General features: G+C 39.6%; 2 protein-coding genes across 3 annotated transcripts; one reads left to right on the top strand and one right to left on the bottom strand.

Moving 5' to 3' along the window:
• ctsa (cathepsin A) lies at positions 1 to 5350 on the top strand. The gene is made up of 15 exons (XM_030777367.1): positions 1 to 55; positions 540 to 700; positions 812 to 923; positions 1211 to 1261; positions 1355 to 1441; positions 1645 to 1800; positions 1982 to 2073; positions 2182 to 2266; positions 2547 to 2638; positions 2793 to 2871; positions 3056 to 3204; positions 3370 to 3445; positions 3694 to 3783; positions 4029 to 4130; positions 4407 to 5350. The coding sequence occupies exons 2-15, from the start codon at positions 540 to 542 to the stop codon at positions 4488 to 4490; spliced, it is 1416 nt and encodes a 471-aa protein (XP_030633227.1). The 5' UTR covers positions 1 to 55; the 3' UTR covers positions 4491 to 5350.
• Positions 5351 to 5508: 158 nt separating this feature from the next.
• On the bottom strand, positions 5509 to 12507 carry pltp (phospholipid transfer protein). Of its 2 annotated transcripts, none has more exons than XM_030776699.1 (16): positions 12438 to 12507; positions 10986 to 11112; positions 10459 to 10558; positions 9925 to 10053; positions 9386 to 9541; positions 9146 to 9209; positions 8841 to 8904; positions 8594 to 8685; positions 8184 to 8360; positions 7975 to 8034; positions 7677 to 7841; positions 7374 to 7441; positions 7247 to 7289; positions 7099 to 7162; positions 6693 to 6769; positions 5509 to 6265 (listed from the first exon to the last, which is right to left on the bottom strand). In XM_030776699.1, the coding sequence occupies exons 2-16, from the start codon at positions 11095 to 11097 to the stop codon at positions 6170 to 6172; spliced, it is 1467 nt and encodes a 488-aa protein (XP_030632559.1). In that variant the 5' UTR covers positions 11098 to 11112; positions 12438 to 12507; the 3' UTR covers positions 5509 to 6169. The 2 variants fall into 2 exon arrangements, with proteins under 2 accessions (XP_030632559.1, XP_030632560.1); XM_030776700.1 differs by lacking the exon at positions 12438 to 12507 and adding an exon at positions 12020 to 12104.
• Between the last annotated feature and the right edge of the window lie 1986 nt (positions 12508 to 14493).

Raw genomic sequence — 14493 nt, 5'->3', positions numbered from 1 at the left:
CTCAGCCTACATAACCTTGTGAAAGACCAGTGTGTGCAGCTGAACAGTTTGTAAGGTAGGTAGAGCACTCTGGAATATTGCATGAATTCCTTCACAGGATATGTAGTCTTTCAGTTCAGCAAGTGAATACCGGTAACATGGAATCGCTTCATTACAGCTCACCGGTTTATCATTGCCTTCTACTTCCTGATCGTTGGTACCTTTTTAAATGACTTCGCTAAGAAGACAGTGCATTAAGTAATGGGCATACTGTTTGTTTGTCAGTATAGTTAAACCTTACTTTAACGTTTAATTTAGCAAATTTTACAGGCGATTTATTGTACTTGAAATATAAACCAGAAAACATGCGTGCACTCAGGAAAACGCTGAGTTTTTCAGAAAGTTTTGGTTACTTCTTTGCAGTTACCGTAGCATGAGCATATGCTGTAATACACGATTGAAACAACTCGGCGTATTGTCTCGGTTAACCAAGACACGGATGTTCCATTTTTTGTTACTCTGTGTGTTAAATGTGGGTTGTTGTTGTTTTTTTGCGTAAGATGTACTCCGTGGTGGCGTGTTTGCTGCTGGGAACGTTGGGCGTTTTTGGAGCTCCCGATTCGCATGAAATCAAATTTCTCCCCGGGCTTCAGAAACAGCCCAGCTTCAGACAATACTCAGGATATTTTGACGTGGCAGACAACAAACACCTCCACTACTGGTAACTGTCCTCTACCTCCAGCCTCCACTTAAAACGCTCCCAAGTGGAGCCTCAAGGATTGTTTTGTATTTGGAATCAGCTCTACCTTTTTGTCTGTGTAAATTTGGACAGGTTTGTGGAGTCTCAGAAGGATCCAGCAAACAGTCCTGTCGTTCTCTGGCTAAATGGTGGTCCAGGATGCAGCTCCTTGGACGGACTGCTCACAGAACATGGCCCGTTCTTAGTGAGTCCATCACCACTCTTAATGTCACGAGTTTGATTTCAGCCACTCCCTATATAGTACTTTTTTTAGAGATAGAAATTTTATTTTCAGTTTTGATTTCCCCATTTTGGAGGATTTGAAACTTTTAAACCTTAAGTATCTCCAACAAATTGTTGGAATAATTTAACCTCGAACTGATTTGTGTATGTTCAGACATAAGAAGCTTTTGTGTGGGTCCGTTGACAATGTGGCTCATTGTGTCAGAAGTGGATGCATTAGAGTCAAACTCATTTAAATTTTCCCATCAGGTCCAAGATGATGGCATGACTTTGCAATACAATCCTTATTCTTGGAACAAGGTATACATTTTCATCTCATATTTTGCACTTCAAGTCAGCTGTATGGACTGGAGGGAAAAGCGATACCATATGTTATGTTTTTTTTTTCCTCAGATTGCCAACATGCTTTACCTAGAGTCACCAGCAGGGGTCGGTTTTTCCTACTCTGATGACCAGAAGTACACAACCAATGACACAGAGGTGAGACCAGTGTCTTTATTAAGGGTTTGAATTGGTGCCATGCAGTGATGTTGCAGAGTCTCTTTTTATGTTGATGTGCTGAGTGGTTTGTTGCTGAGATGTTACTTTCGTGCCACGTGATGCATTTAGTTATACTTTTAGTGCTCAATGATGATCACTTGAATGTCATGTGAGAGGTAATCTTGACCTTGTTTTTCGTTCAGGTGTCCATGAACAACTATCTGGCCCTGAAGCAATTCTTCAAGTTTTTCCCAGAGTACAGTAAGAATGACGTGTACCTGACAGGTGAAAGTTATGGAGGCATTTACATTCCTACGCTTGCAGAGAGAGTCATGGAGGACAGCAGCATCAACCTTAAAGTGAGTGCTTTTGCATGGCAACCACTTTCCTTTTATTTTTTTAAATTTCATTCTATTTTTTTTATTATTGTTATTATTTTCTGAGCATGGCCTGAGAACCTCTGTGGTCTATTTTATCTGAACTGAGACATGTTGTATAGTTTTATGTTTGTATGTGTTAAATAAGATTTTTTTCCCCCAGGGCATTGCTGTTGGAAATGGCTTGTCCAGTTATGAGCTGAATGATAATTCTCTGGTTTACTTTGCCAACTATCATGGACTTCTTGGAACCAGGTAGGATGTTTGTTTGTGTGTTTGTTTGTGCTTTCCTGAGCTGTAAATGCACACTGTACTCCTCTCTAAAGCTGAGATGCTGGAATTTGTACCTTGTCTTTTCTGTAGTTTGTGGACAGCCTTGCAGGGAAGTTGCTGCAAAGATGGAGTCTGTGACTTCTACAACAACCAGAATCCAAACTGCACCAAGAATGTGAGTTTTGTCCTCTTACCTTTGTCTCTGTAAATCATTTATTCCAGGTCAGGACCACATGTTGATCACGTGTGTTTACAGTAAAACTTATCATCCAGAAAGTCTGAGTGTCTGTTAGAATTGGCCATAAATCACATGATATCATCTCTGATAAATACTTTTAAAAAGGCTTTCTTTTGTGGATAAGCTTTCTAACACAAGGAAGGGCTAGCTAATTTTACTGTGACAAAATTCATATCATCATACATATTTTTTCTCTCTCTATCTTTCTCTCTCACAGCTGAATGAAGTTCAGCTTATTGTTTATCAGTCTGGTCTTAATATCTATAACCTGTATGCTGACTGTCCCGGTGGTGTACCTGATAGGGCCAGGTGAGTCACTACTGCTGACTGAACTGACACTATTGGATATTTTATCTGCGCTAAGTTTGTGCAGTGTGCAATTGCTTTGTAGTTTTATATTGCTATATTTTCTTCTGCTGTTGTAGTTTAGGATGATTTGTGCGTGTGTCTGTTTTTGATCCAGCATTGAGAACGGGCAGCTTGTGATCCGGGATTTTGGGAACAGTTTTATCAACCACGAGTGGTCTACAGCGTGGACGCAGGTGAGTGGTCAGGTGTGCTTTAACCGGGGAGCAAGGGGATAAAAGAGATCAGGGATCAAACGATTTGACATTTCCAAATGTGTCAGTGCTGTGGTGAATAGTAGAATGATAAGTGGTGGATCTGTTCAGTCTGCTCTGGATCCAGTGTAAATGGAGCAACAGAGAAAATGTCTCTTCCTTCCAGAAAGTTCGAGGAGTGGCGTCTTTCTTCAAGTCAGTGAAACTTGATCCTCCATGTACCAACTCCACACCATCCACTAAGTATCTGAACAATCCTTATGTTAAATCTGCTCTACACATCTCCCCCAAAGCTCTGGACTGGCAGGTGTGCAGGTGAGCATAGAACCCCCCCCCCCCCCCCACAGTTTCAGAGTTTGAAACCACAGCCCATGATCTGTATTATTTATTCAGAACAAACACGCAAAATGTCTCGTATTTACTGCTACACACAGTGATATGAGAGAAACCTGTCTCTCATCCTTTTCTTCCCATTGGCAGTGCTGAGGTGAATCTGAACTATAACCGTTTGTACATGGATGTGAAGAAGCAATATCTGAAGCTGTTGGGAGCACTGGTGAGTGGAAAGCATCCATATACAGCAGGCAGGGGTTGGAATATGGAACGGAAATAGCTTTGACATGGAAAGATAATGCAGTTGTCTGACATTCTCTCTTTAGTTATCTCCAGTGTTAGACATTTAGAAATATTATAAGTGTATACACATCAAATATTTACTACATTTTTTCTCAGTACTGTGTGAGCTGATTTATTTTTTTATGTGTGTGTGTGTGTGTGTGTGTGTCGCATGCTCTTATTTTGTAGAAATACCGTGTGTTGATATACAATGGAGATGTTGACATGGCCTGCAACTTCCTAGGAGATGAGTGGTTTGTTGAGTCTCTTCAACAAGAGGTATGTGTCATGTAAGATTTTATCCTCATTTCTGGTTTTGACAGGGAACTGTATGGGAACAATTTTGCCCTCTTGGTCAACAGAACAGAAGATCAGGACATGCTGAGTGGTCAATAGGAGAAGGGACTGACAAATATTTACATCTGCTCTTTTCCCTTTGGACTCCTTTAGGCTTTTAAATGTAGGCTTTAGACTCCCAGTGTGACTCACTCAGCTGCCTGACTGTTTGTTTGTTGCCTCTCAAGGTTCAGGTGAAGCGTAGGACCTGGATCTATAACAACGGGGAAAGCCAACAAGTGGGTGGCTTTGTCAAGGAGTTCAGTAACCTGGCTTTCCTCACTGTTAAGGTAAGGGTACTCTTTACATGAGCTTCCTAAAGTCTTCCTCCTGACATGCCTCTGTCTCCTCCTAAAGTCTGAAAAACTGTTTAGTTCTGTTTGCCACAAAAGACAAGACAGACTACACATTCCTACCGTCCAGGAAATAAAATTTACACTGATTCGCCCTAAGTACACTTGCAATCCTGTCACACCCTCAACGCTAATTTACGGCATGACCGTCTATATCACATCTTTCCTGCTTTTTCCAGTGGTTCTGACAAATAGTTCTGGTTTGTTCCACAGGGTTCAGGTCACATGGTCCCCAGTGACAAGCCCATTGCCGCCTACGCCATGTTCAGTCGCTTCCTTACCAAACAGCCATACTGACCGTCCTGCATAGGGATCATACCACAACATCTCTGGTTCTTTTCTTTTTGGTTTTTTTGGGGGTTTGTTTTTTGTTTTTATTTTTTGTTCTGATTTGCACTGAATCACTGTGAACGCACTTGATCCCTGTCTATGGTGGTACAATCAGACCCAGAGTTTTCTCAGAGATCTGCTGTATCTGTGTCTTGGGTGCGGCACTGCCGCATTCCTGTTAGCTACACGTGTCTTCAGTCTGTCGTCATTTATGCCAGTCTAAACCTGGCATTGCTGGCTTTATTTACCGCATTGCTTTTGCACTTATGAAGACAGAAATTGACTGTGTTTTGTTTTTTAAAGGAAAGAAAGTGTTTGTCAGACCAGTTAATGATGCCTTATTGTTAATCAGTGCATTGGATATCCACTCACGTAGCTTGATTTCTATGTCCCTCAGAAGCACAACATAAACACTGCTGTAGTGTACAGCTACTGAGGCTATGTGACACCTCTCCTTTTTTTCCCTCCCATTGGTTGGAGGATAGTGGTTATACATTTGAGTGGTTGTCTGTCTGTAATAGGTCCATCTATGGCATATAAACAGATGTCTGTAAAACTTTAAATGGGTATGTGTTTGCACTTGATTTAATTACATGGAAACTTGCGTTGAATTTCTTCTGTCTCATAGAAAGGGAATTTTTTAAATGCATTGTATGTTGTCGGGAAGATACAGTAGATGCTTACATGTGTTTCTCATGTGAAACTAACATGAACTTTATGGCACATACATCTCGCTTTGTTTGCTCTAATGGAGGGCAGCGTGATTGGTCTTTATTGCTAATTCTGACATTTAAATGCTTACATTCTCTGATTTGTAAAATCATGTATGTCTGAAAGGGAAATTCTGTACACTCCATTATATTTTGATTATTTTGGAGTTTTTTTTGTTTTTTTTTTATATTAAAACTCTGTTCTCTTTATGTTTGATCTGCTCTTTGAAAATCAGACAAATTATAATGAGGTCTCAGGTGATTACATGACTTGATAAATAGACTTTTAATATTAAGTCAAATCAACCTCAGTCATATGAATACAAATTCAGTATTAAACAAAGGACTCCCTCTAATCAGATGTGAAATCTGTAGTGTTACAACACAGTAAATCTTATGAATAGACAACTTCAGATTTGTGGTTCATTACAAATAATGATTCGTTGGAGTCTTGTTTCAAATATTTCATCCTGATTAGTCATTTCAGATCAGCTATAAAAGTAACATACATATATGATAGTTACACATTTGAAACATTTCTCCTGCTACTACATGGCCCAAAAAAGATAGTAACAAATCAAGTAATGTTTTAAAATTATGCTTAAAAACATCATACATTTTCAACACTAAATGGTACACATACAAAACTTAGGCCATGTCCTGTTCTGTAAATGCATATTTAAGCGCCAACAAGGAAAATATAGTAACACCATCATCTATCTATACAGACAAAATGACATAGCACTTGGGTACAGCAGTTTGGACAGATCTGTGGTTGTCACTGGGGTGAGCTAGGTGATTTTTGTAAACCTACTTTAAACCACACATTTGACTATTTCTAAGTGCCCAGTGCGACTGAGTGCGATGTAAGTGGTAAACATTAAGAAAGGGGGAGAGGTGCTGACGCTGCGTCCCTTTATGGATACGTTTGTCTTCTTAATCACTTTCATCAGTGTCTTGAGACAGTTTGTTCTCTATCACTTCTCTCAGACCCCTACTGAAGTGCAGGTTGGCCCCGATTACAATGTAGCCCTGTGAGGAGAAACCGTATGCTGGCACGTCAAAAACAAATAAACAAACAAACAAACCTCTATAAACTATGTATATTCAAATGTTCTTATGTTGAGTACTTCATTTACTCTGACCAATGATAGCAGTTCTACTGGAAATTGGAGCAATTAACCAGGATATTTACCAAAGAGTTCTATTTTCATCTGAAAAACAGAAGAGCCCTATGGTTTCATTCTCCTAACAAAACAAAGCCATAGCGCTCTTCTATTAGAGGGTTTACTATTTTCTCTGCGCTACCTAACTAAGAGTTTTCACTAAACCCGTTTTCTGGAATACCGCCCTGCTCTCTTTTTGTTCATTATTACACATTATTTTTTGAGAGGGAGATATGAAAGTCCATATAAAAGATGAAAGTCCATATAAAAATGATAGAGAAGTTGTTACTTACATTATGATATTCCACTACCTCCTCAATGAAATCCATTCCATCAGGCAGAGGAATCTGCACACCTCTCTTCGTTCGATCTGAGGGACAGAACAAAGGGATATGAAAAAAAAAACAAACGAACTAACTAAAAACAAATAAAAAAATACAATAAATGGCTCAAGAGGTCAACATGCAGTGTAAAAACAGCATGATAATGCATAAACACATAAATTACATTCAAGTTTATCTGGATGTGTGTGTGTGTGTGTGTGTGTGTGTGTGTGTGTGTGTGTGTGTGCATTCAGAGGCACAGAGATGTGGAAATTTGATTAAGCAGCTGAATGTCATTTAATGAATCAACTGCCTTGAGTTGTATAAACTGAACTCTGTGGTGCAGGAGTCATGTCCATTAATGTAATGTACTTACTGTTGATAAGGGGAACCACAGTAATTTGTAAGAGGGTCTTCAGTGGGGCCTGCAGAGGAATCAGCTAGAGACAGAAAACAGATCAAATGCTGGAGCTTGAGGACACTCTAAAAGAGAGAATCAAACTGAACCATTAAAAATGCCTTACTGCTAATGACTCCAGAGCAGACTGATTGGAGAAAATTTTAAACCTGAAGACACAAAAATGACAGTAAATACCTTTATGTGTGACATATTTGGGCCTATTTGGACAGAGATATTTCTCTATCTTTTACCTTCTGAGATCCACATGTACAGCCAGCCTTTTGCCCTTCATTGAGACCTTGGCGTTCAGTTTGGACTCCTGCAAACAGTGAAAGATACAAGGCATATGATGTTCTGTACTGAGTCTATTCACAATACATCTCCTAACACAATTACTATTTCAGTGCTATGTCATCTTCCTGTTAACTGGTTTTTAACAATACCATTTGTGGATTTAAGAAGACGTTTGATTAGGAAACACATAATGGTCATTGGCAGGCTAGTGGTAAGTTGAGATTTATATGTGTTGAATTATGGGATGGTGATGTTGTTACCATGGTCATACTGCTCAGCTGTATGGGTGGCTGTCCTGGGGGGAGGACCATTACTGTGACGATGGCGTTTACCATCACATGGGCCCCAGAGGTCTTGATGGTAGAGCGTGGGGCTGACGTTACCTCCAGCTCCAAAGAGAGAGGAGCCTCCATTAGAGCTGGGTTCTGAGAGAGAGAGAGAGAGAGAAAGAACATGAATCAATGAATGAATGAGCGAAGGCCTTTAGAACCTGATAAATCCAAGACTCAACATAAAGAGAAATCAAGTCTAAACAAAATATTGTTTTATTCTACTCACCAGCATCATGATAGTGCCAAAGTAAGTTGTCCTCAGGAGCATCTCAAGGTCCTTTGGCATCTGAAAGCATGCATTCAAAAATTCACATTCACAAATTCTCATTCACATTCACACATTCCCACTTTACTAAAACTGGTTGTACACTGTTACATCGCACACTTCTGGGTATTATCTCCTCTTGTAAGTGCAGGTTTGTGAAGCCTCTTTACCCTTTCATTTGCAATGCACATTTTGAACATGCCGGCTTTGAAATAGGAGAAGAGCCCACTGTCGAAGAAGAACTCAGACAGGGCCAGGTAGACCATGCGGTCATATTCTCTCACGACGGGATTGATGGAATAATTTGGTAGCGTGTCGTTTTCATTCTGCAGCTCATAAAACATGCCCTTAGGAGAGAAAGGGTGGAAAATAGGGAAAAAGAAAGTGAAAAAAGACAAATTGGTACAATGACATCTGTCAGTCAAAGCTGAGAGAACAACAAAAAGAGAGAAAGAACAGGGGAGCACTTGAGAGAAATAATTTCTTTGTGAGCTCAGCAAATATATTATATTTTTGTGAATATAGTTTTTATAAATACAGTATATTTCCCTAATATCAGTTTGGTTGCAGTGACACTCACCCTGAAGTCCATGTCAAGGCTCTTGGCTGTTACCACAGGATCACTGAGTAAGGAGTAGTCGATGCCAATGTAGTTATCCACCTCAGTACGGACTGAGGACACACAAACATATTCACCATAATTATATTTCACAGTAAATACACACTTCTAACAGGCATCCTCAATTTCTTACTCATTTTGTGTGCGTTGAACATGAATTAGATGTCAGTAATAATATGATTATAACAGTCATTTTATCTTCTCCAACCTGGGACAGTGTCCAATAAAGAGTTGATAAGAACCAGGCCAGCATGGTTTAGCACTGGACAAATCTGAAGAAAAAAAAAACCAACATAGAGATTATGAATGTGTTATGAATCCAAATGTGATCTGATCAACATGAATTACACAAACATAAGACAGTAAGGATTTGTGTCATCAGGCCCACACTGTTCTGAGGGTAAAATATTGAATTTTGGTTGTCTCTGGTGATGTTTGAATTTTTAAAATGCACTGTAAATACTTGACACAGAAGCTAATTTACATAATAACCCAAAGTAAGTGTGATCTAACCTGCTGATTCAAGATGAAACGCATTCCTGTGGTCAAAAATGTAGCGATGAACTCGTATACCCTCCTAGAGGGATCCACAGATGTTTGTTAGAGAATTCAGCTCAAGTCCCTCTCTTAAAAAACATTATTTTTCTAAATGGTTCTAGAAATCTCTATCACAACATTAGTATTTAAGTTATGAGGATTAATCAGCAACCTTTCAAAGAGCTACAGACACTGTGTTACTGTGATCCGTGTTACCCAAGCGTTCCGGTGAATTTAGCTCTCATCTTAGCAATGGCAGCATCACAGGTGAGATTGGAGATCTTGAGTCGTCCTATGTCATCTCTAGTGAGATGGAGCACAGTGTGGATGTTCACTCCATCAGCAGATGCATTTATGGCTCCGGTATCATAGCTGGAGAACATGAGAGATAAGAGGTTCAGAGGCGATCTTAATTCTCCGCCTTTAAACATCTCCATTTGAGGCAGAGGAGCATGTAGACACCACAAGACAGGTAGGTTTTTAGTAATGAATTTAACATTATCAAAGAATGGTTTGGTTGTGCTGTCTGTAGTCTGAGAGTCAAATTCAAATTCATTTAGACGCCAGATATATACATGTTTTCCAAACATGATTAGATTTTGTTAGCCAAAAAGGGTAAGAGAAAGCATCATTAGACTTGAATTTAACTTGAATCTCGATCTGGAGAAACTGACATTTCACTTCATCTCATCTCCAACAAGATGAAATTGCAATTTTTTTTCACAAGTGCAGGGAAACGAGTTATGCTGACTCACAAAAACCAGTAGAGGATGCGTCTTTGGAAGTTGACGGTTATGGAAGAGTTCTGCACCTCGAAGAGCAGGCCAAGATCTGGCTGGAAACGTAGATCAGCATATGTCAGGTTGAGCTCACTGATCTTCGCTCTGTGGAGATGACCATCAGGCAGAGTTTAAACGGTACAGTTTGGAAGAACACACAAGGGTGAAAATCTCAAAATGTTGATCCAGAGTAAGAAAAGAAAAGGTCTGGCCCAAAACATCTGCTTCCTTCTTCATAAACCTAAACAGTTTAAAATAAATGTGCACAAGTGATCGTATGTTAGTGGCTAAAGGTAGACTTCTACCTGTCTCAGAGGCAACAAAAATGTTGCCTTCACTTAATGCTTTCTCATTCACAATTTCATTTATTTATCTGAACACACAAATGCTGCAGTAATAAACCTGAAAAAAAAAAATCCTTGAGAACTCAAGCATTTGAGTTTTCTTTCATTTTGGATTGAAACAGGCTTGTTAAAAAGTGTGTGGAAATAATGATATAAGAAATCTCACTCTTTGATGGAGTACTGAAAACGGCCTTCTTTTCCATGCATCTCTGGCATGCTGATATTGCTCAGCTCCTCTTCCACAAACTTTAATGTCTCATGTTTCACTGAAACCAAAGTAACATTCAACCAAGCAATATCATATCTCTGTATGGTTCAGTGTGTAAAACACTAGACTGAACCTATTCAAACTGAAAACATGTCAAATTTCATACGTAGTGACACACACACAGATCGTATGTACTGTATATTGCAGCACATCACAGTCACTAACACAGAAAAATGAGATTATGTTTTGAGATTATGAAATTAAAATGGTACAATTCTAACTGAGGGTTTTAAGAGAGTGGTATCTGGGGTAAACCTTAACGTGTGACAATATTTAACACTAGTGTCAAAACCCTTATGACTCTGTCCTGTGTTTAAGCATGAGTAAATGGTTTTGACTCTTGACAATGTGTAACCTCTCTCTGATCAAAATTTAAGACTGTCTAACCATGACCATGAATGTTCTGTGAGGATTTTTTTTCTTACGCATTTCAAGGCCTCTGGAGGTGATCCTAATCTTACAGCCGGGCATTACTTCTGAGGTCATGGTGATGACAGGGAGCAACAGGAAGAGGAGAGACACCACACAGGGTCCCATGATGCTTCACTGAACCTGAACACATACACAGAACACACTGGAGATAAGACAGGTCTGTAGATAATCACTGCAACGTCCAATTTACAAACATATGCACAGATACAGCAGAGACCACAAGGTAGTTTAAAAGTGTGCAGACAGCTTTTACACATTTGTAATCTGCAACAAGTCCTATTTTCAGCGTTGACTTTTATCCCCTTTCTGCAAAAAGATAAGAATATCAGTCCTTTGCCATGCACAGTGAAAATTCAGTCATGTATATCTCAGGGTACCATCATAGAACAATCATTTTACCTTTCACCTTTGTTCTCTTCAGAGTTTGGTTTAAGAGCTATGATATAACATCAGCTGGATATTCACAGAGTGAATTTCCATGATTTCCAGAAAGATGCTCTTTGTCATATACTTGCTCTCTCTCTCTCTCTCTCACACACACACACACACACACACACATACACACACACAGTCACAGTTTGCACCTTGTTTTGGACTTTTGTTTTGAAATGTCTTGTGCTCCTGTTCCGTGTCTGTCTCCGCCCCTCACCTGATTCTGTTTATTCTATTTATTAACCTTGTTTCACCCCTGTTAATTTTTACCAATCGTGTTCCCCCAGTTTGGTTCTCCTTTTGTATTTAAGCCCGTGTGTTTGACCTGTCCTTTGTCTATTGTTGTTTGTAGACATGCTGTTTGGCTGCACCATTTGTCTCCAGTTGTGGTTCCTGTTTGCACCTGTTTTTTTTTGTCTACTTTTTTTTGTAAGTAAAGTCCTCCTTTTTCGTTATCACATCCACCGTGTCTTGCATTTGGGTCCAGCTCCACTGCATGCCTGACACACGCACTTCTTTCCTTATTTTTTAACATTCATTGTACATTTATCTCAAGATTCTTTTACAAGCAAAATTTTACAAAAAAATGTCTTACTTGGAAAAGGTACTTTTACCATTGAAGAGCCATCACCATCAAAGGGAATCCATTGCCGTTAGCTCAAGCGTTCATGTTTTTATAAGGCTGACGCAAAATGTCCTCACTCACATACAGGCTTGTTCCATCAGCGCACTCCTGCCTGAAAGCCTTTCTACTGGATACGTATATAAAGATGCCAAGACAGTACTGCGCACAGTTGCTGCAAGGCATGTAGTCAGAGTGCTCTACTCTATTTTTCTCCCTCTCCAGCTCTCTCCATCACGGCCAGCCTGACCCAGAAAACACACTCATATAAATTCTGTCAAATTCTTGCCTGATATCGCTCTCTTCTACCCTGTAGGAGTGAAAAAGACATGACCCGAACACCTCTGAGCATGTAATCTAGACAAAAACAGAAGGAGAGCATTAATCTTGCCTTTTAGGTGATGGTTGTGAGGAGTCTGATGGTTGTTTTGGTGTGAGTCTCTCTCTCTCTCTGTGTCCTGCTCTCTCTGTGCGTGTGTGAGGGAGAGAGTGCAAGTGAGTCTCTTTTAAGCAGAAGACGCTGTGTGGCTCTTTTGTCAGCTCAGACTGCAGGGGCAGTACTGAATGTTGTAATAAACCTACTTGTGGAGCAGTGAGAAAGAACGGGAGATAAAGAAGATAAAGAGAGAGGGAGGGATGGCTGAGAACTAAACTACTCAAAGTGAAGAATGCTCTTCAAACCCTGATATATGAATAAAACATACATTAATAGAGGTGTCTCAATCAAACAAAATCTTTATGGAGACAGATACCTCTTCCTTCAAATATAGAAAAGATTTCATGCTAAATCAGCCCAACCTCTGATAAAATTCCAGGGAAATGTTTATCAGATAACAGAGCACTGTCAGGATTGGGGAGGGGGGGGTTGGTGTCACTCTTTTGGCAGTTGTATGTGTTTTTTTTGTGACTTCAGGGGCAGCTGTCTTTAGTCATTCAGACACAACCCCACAATCAAAGCAAAGCAGATTCAAAACAAAGAATCTTGTGAGTGGGTTTTTTTTTACAGGTCGTTGACCTCTTGGATCCCCGTGCTAAAAAAACTTCAACCAAGTTCCTTGGAGGTCCAGGTCCCTGGGGAATTAAGACGTTCCAAATATTCTCAGAATCCAACTCGGTGGTCATAGCCTTTTACTTTAGTTCTGTGCCTCCTTCCTCAGGACCAGCTTTTAAAACATTTACTAAATATCAGAAACCAATACATACGCTACTCACATGCCACACTGATAAGATGTGGCCCCCCCCAAAAAACATATTTGGTAACAAAGATGAAAAAAAAAAAAAATCCAATGAACACCAAAAATCAAAATTCAAATCTACCGTTTTGCAGCATCATTTGAAAATTGTGCAGTTTTGTATGAAGTATATGTTCTTGATGAGAGGAGTATGATAAGTAGGTTTCTAGTTTTATATCTCATATGTGATTCCCTCCAAAAATGCACGCACACGCACACACACACACACACACACACACACACTGATGTTTGAAAGACTTAGGCAAGATATATCTCATAATATCCTATTCCTGTGGTTGTAAAAAATCAGTCCTTTTTTTTTTCAGCCTCTCACTTTTCATATCCATTCCTTTCAGACTATTGTACGTCACTTCCTCAATTCAATGACTGTTTACGTCTGGCTTCTTTCCATGCAACTCTTTTGAGTAATAGGAAATCTGTGTTTTGCAATCAGGAGTGGACAAGGGGTACTGTCGTTCACAAGCACACAAGTGCTGCACGATCCAGGTCAATGTCCTATAGAACCTCCCCAAGTCCAAGAAGGGGCGCAGTGTTACTTGGTGTGTAAAAGAGGCTCTATTATTCCAATATGGAGGGGGGGTTGCATTTTGGCACCGGTGAAAACTCACACAAGCATTTAACCTTGTACACACTTTTTCAGTGAATCGAATCTTACATAATTGTTTCGGTAGGCTTTATGTTCATTCTTTAGTGAAAAACTTGGTGGTACATTTTCTCTCAAATGCATACAATAATATTTTTAAAAATGAATATGCGTGTAAGGTTTTTGTTTTTGAATTACTATATTGTTTGACTGATTAAAATGACAAGATATTAGGTAACATCACACCCTGGAGACAGTAGTCATCTGTGTCCATGCATACTAATCATACCATCTCCTGTGAATGTGCTGTATTTGTAACTATCACCAGCAATGCAGAGTTTTCCTTCCGTAAAACTTAAATAATCTGTAATGGCTTTCACTGTCTGCCATAAGTAACAAATGAACCTCAGAACAATAATCCCAGTGCTACCAAGGCTGCAGTTTCTAAACGCTATTACTTATGTCAATAACTCAGGAAAACAGCTTAAGACGATACAAACACACTCTTACACACACACACACACACACACACACACACGCACACACACACACACACACACACACACACAGCATTTTATTCATATTCTTCAGTCCTGGTGAAAATTCAGCAT

The sequence above is a fragment of the Chanos chanos genome, chromosome 6 (assembly GCF_902362185.1).
Source record: "Chanos chanos chromosome 6, fChaCha1.1, whole genome shotgun sequence".
In the NCBI taxonomy this organism is placed as follows: domain Eukaryota; kingdom Metazoa; phylum Chordata; class Actinopteri; order Gonorynchiformes; family Chanidae; genus Chanos; species Chanos chanos.
Note: the sequence above shows the minus strand (reverse complement) of the source record. Positions and strands in the feature narration are given on the sequence as shown.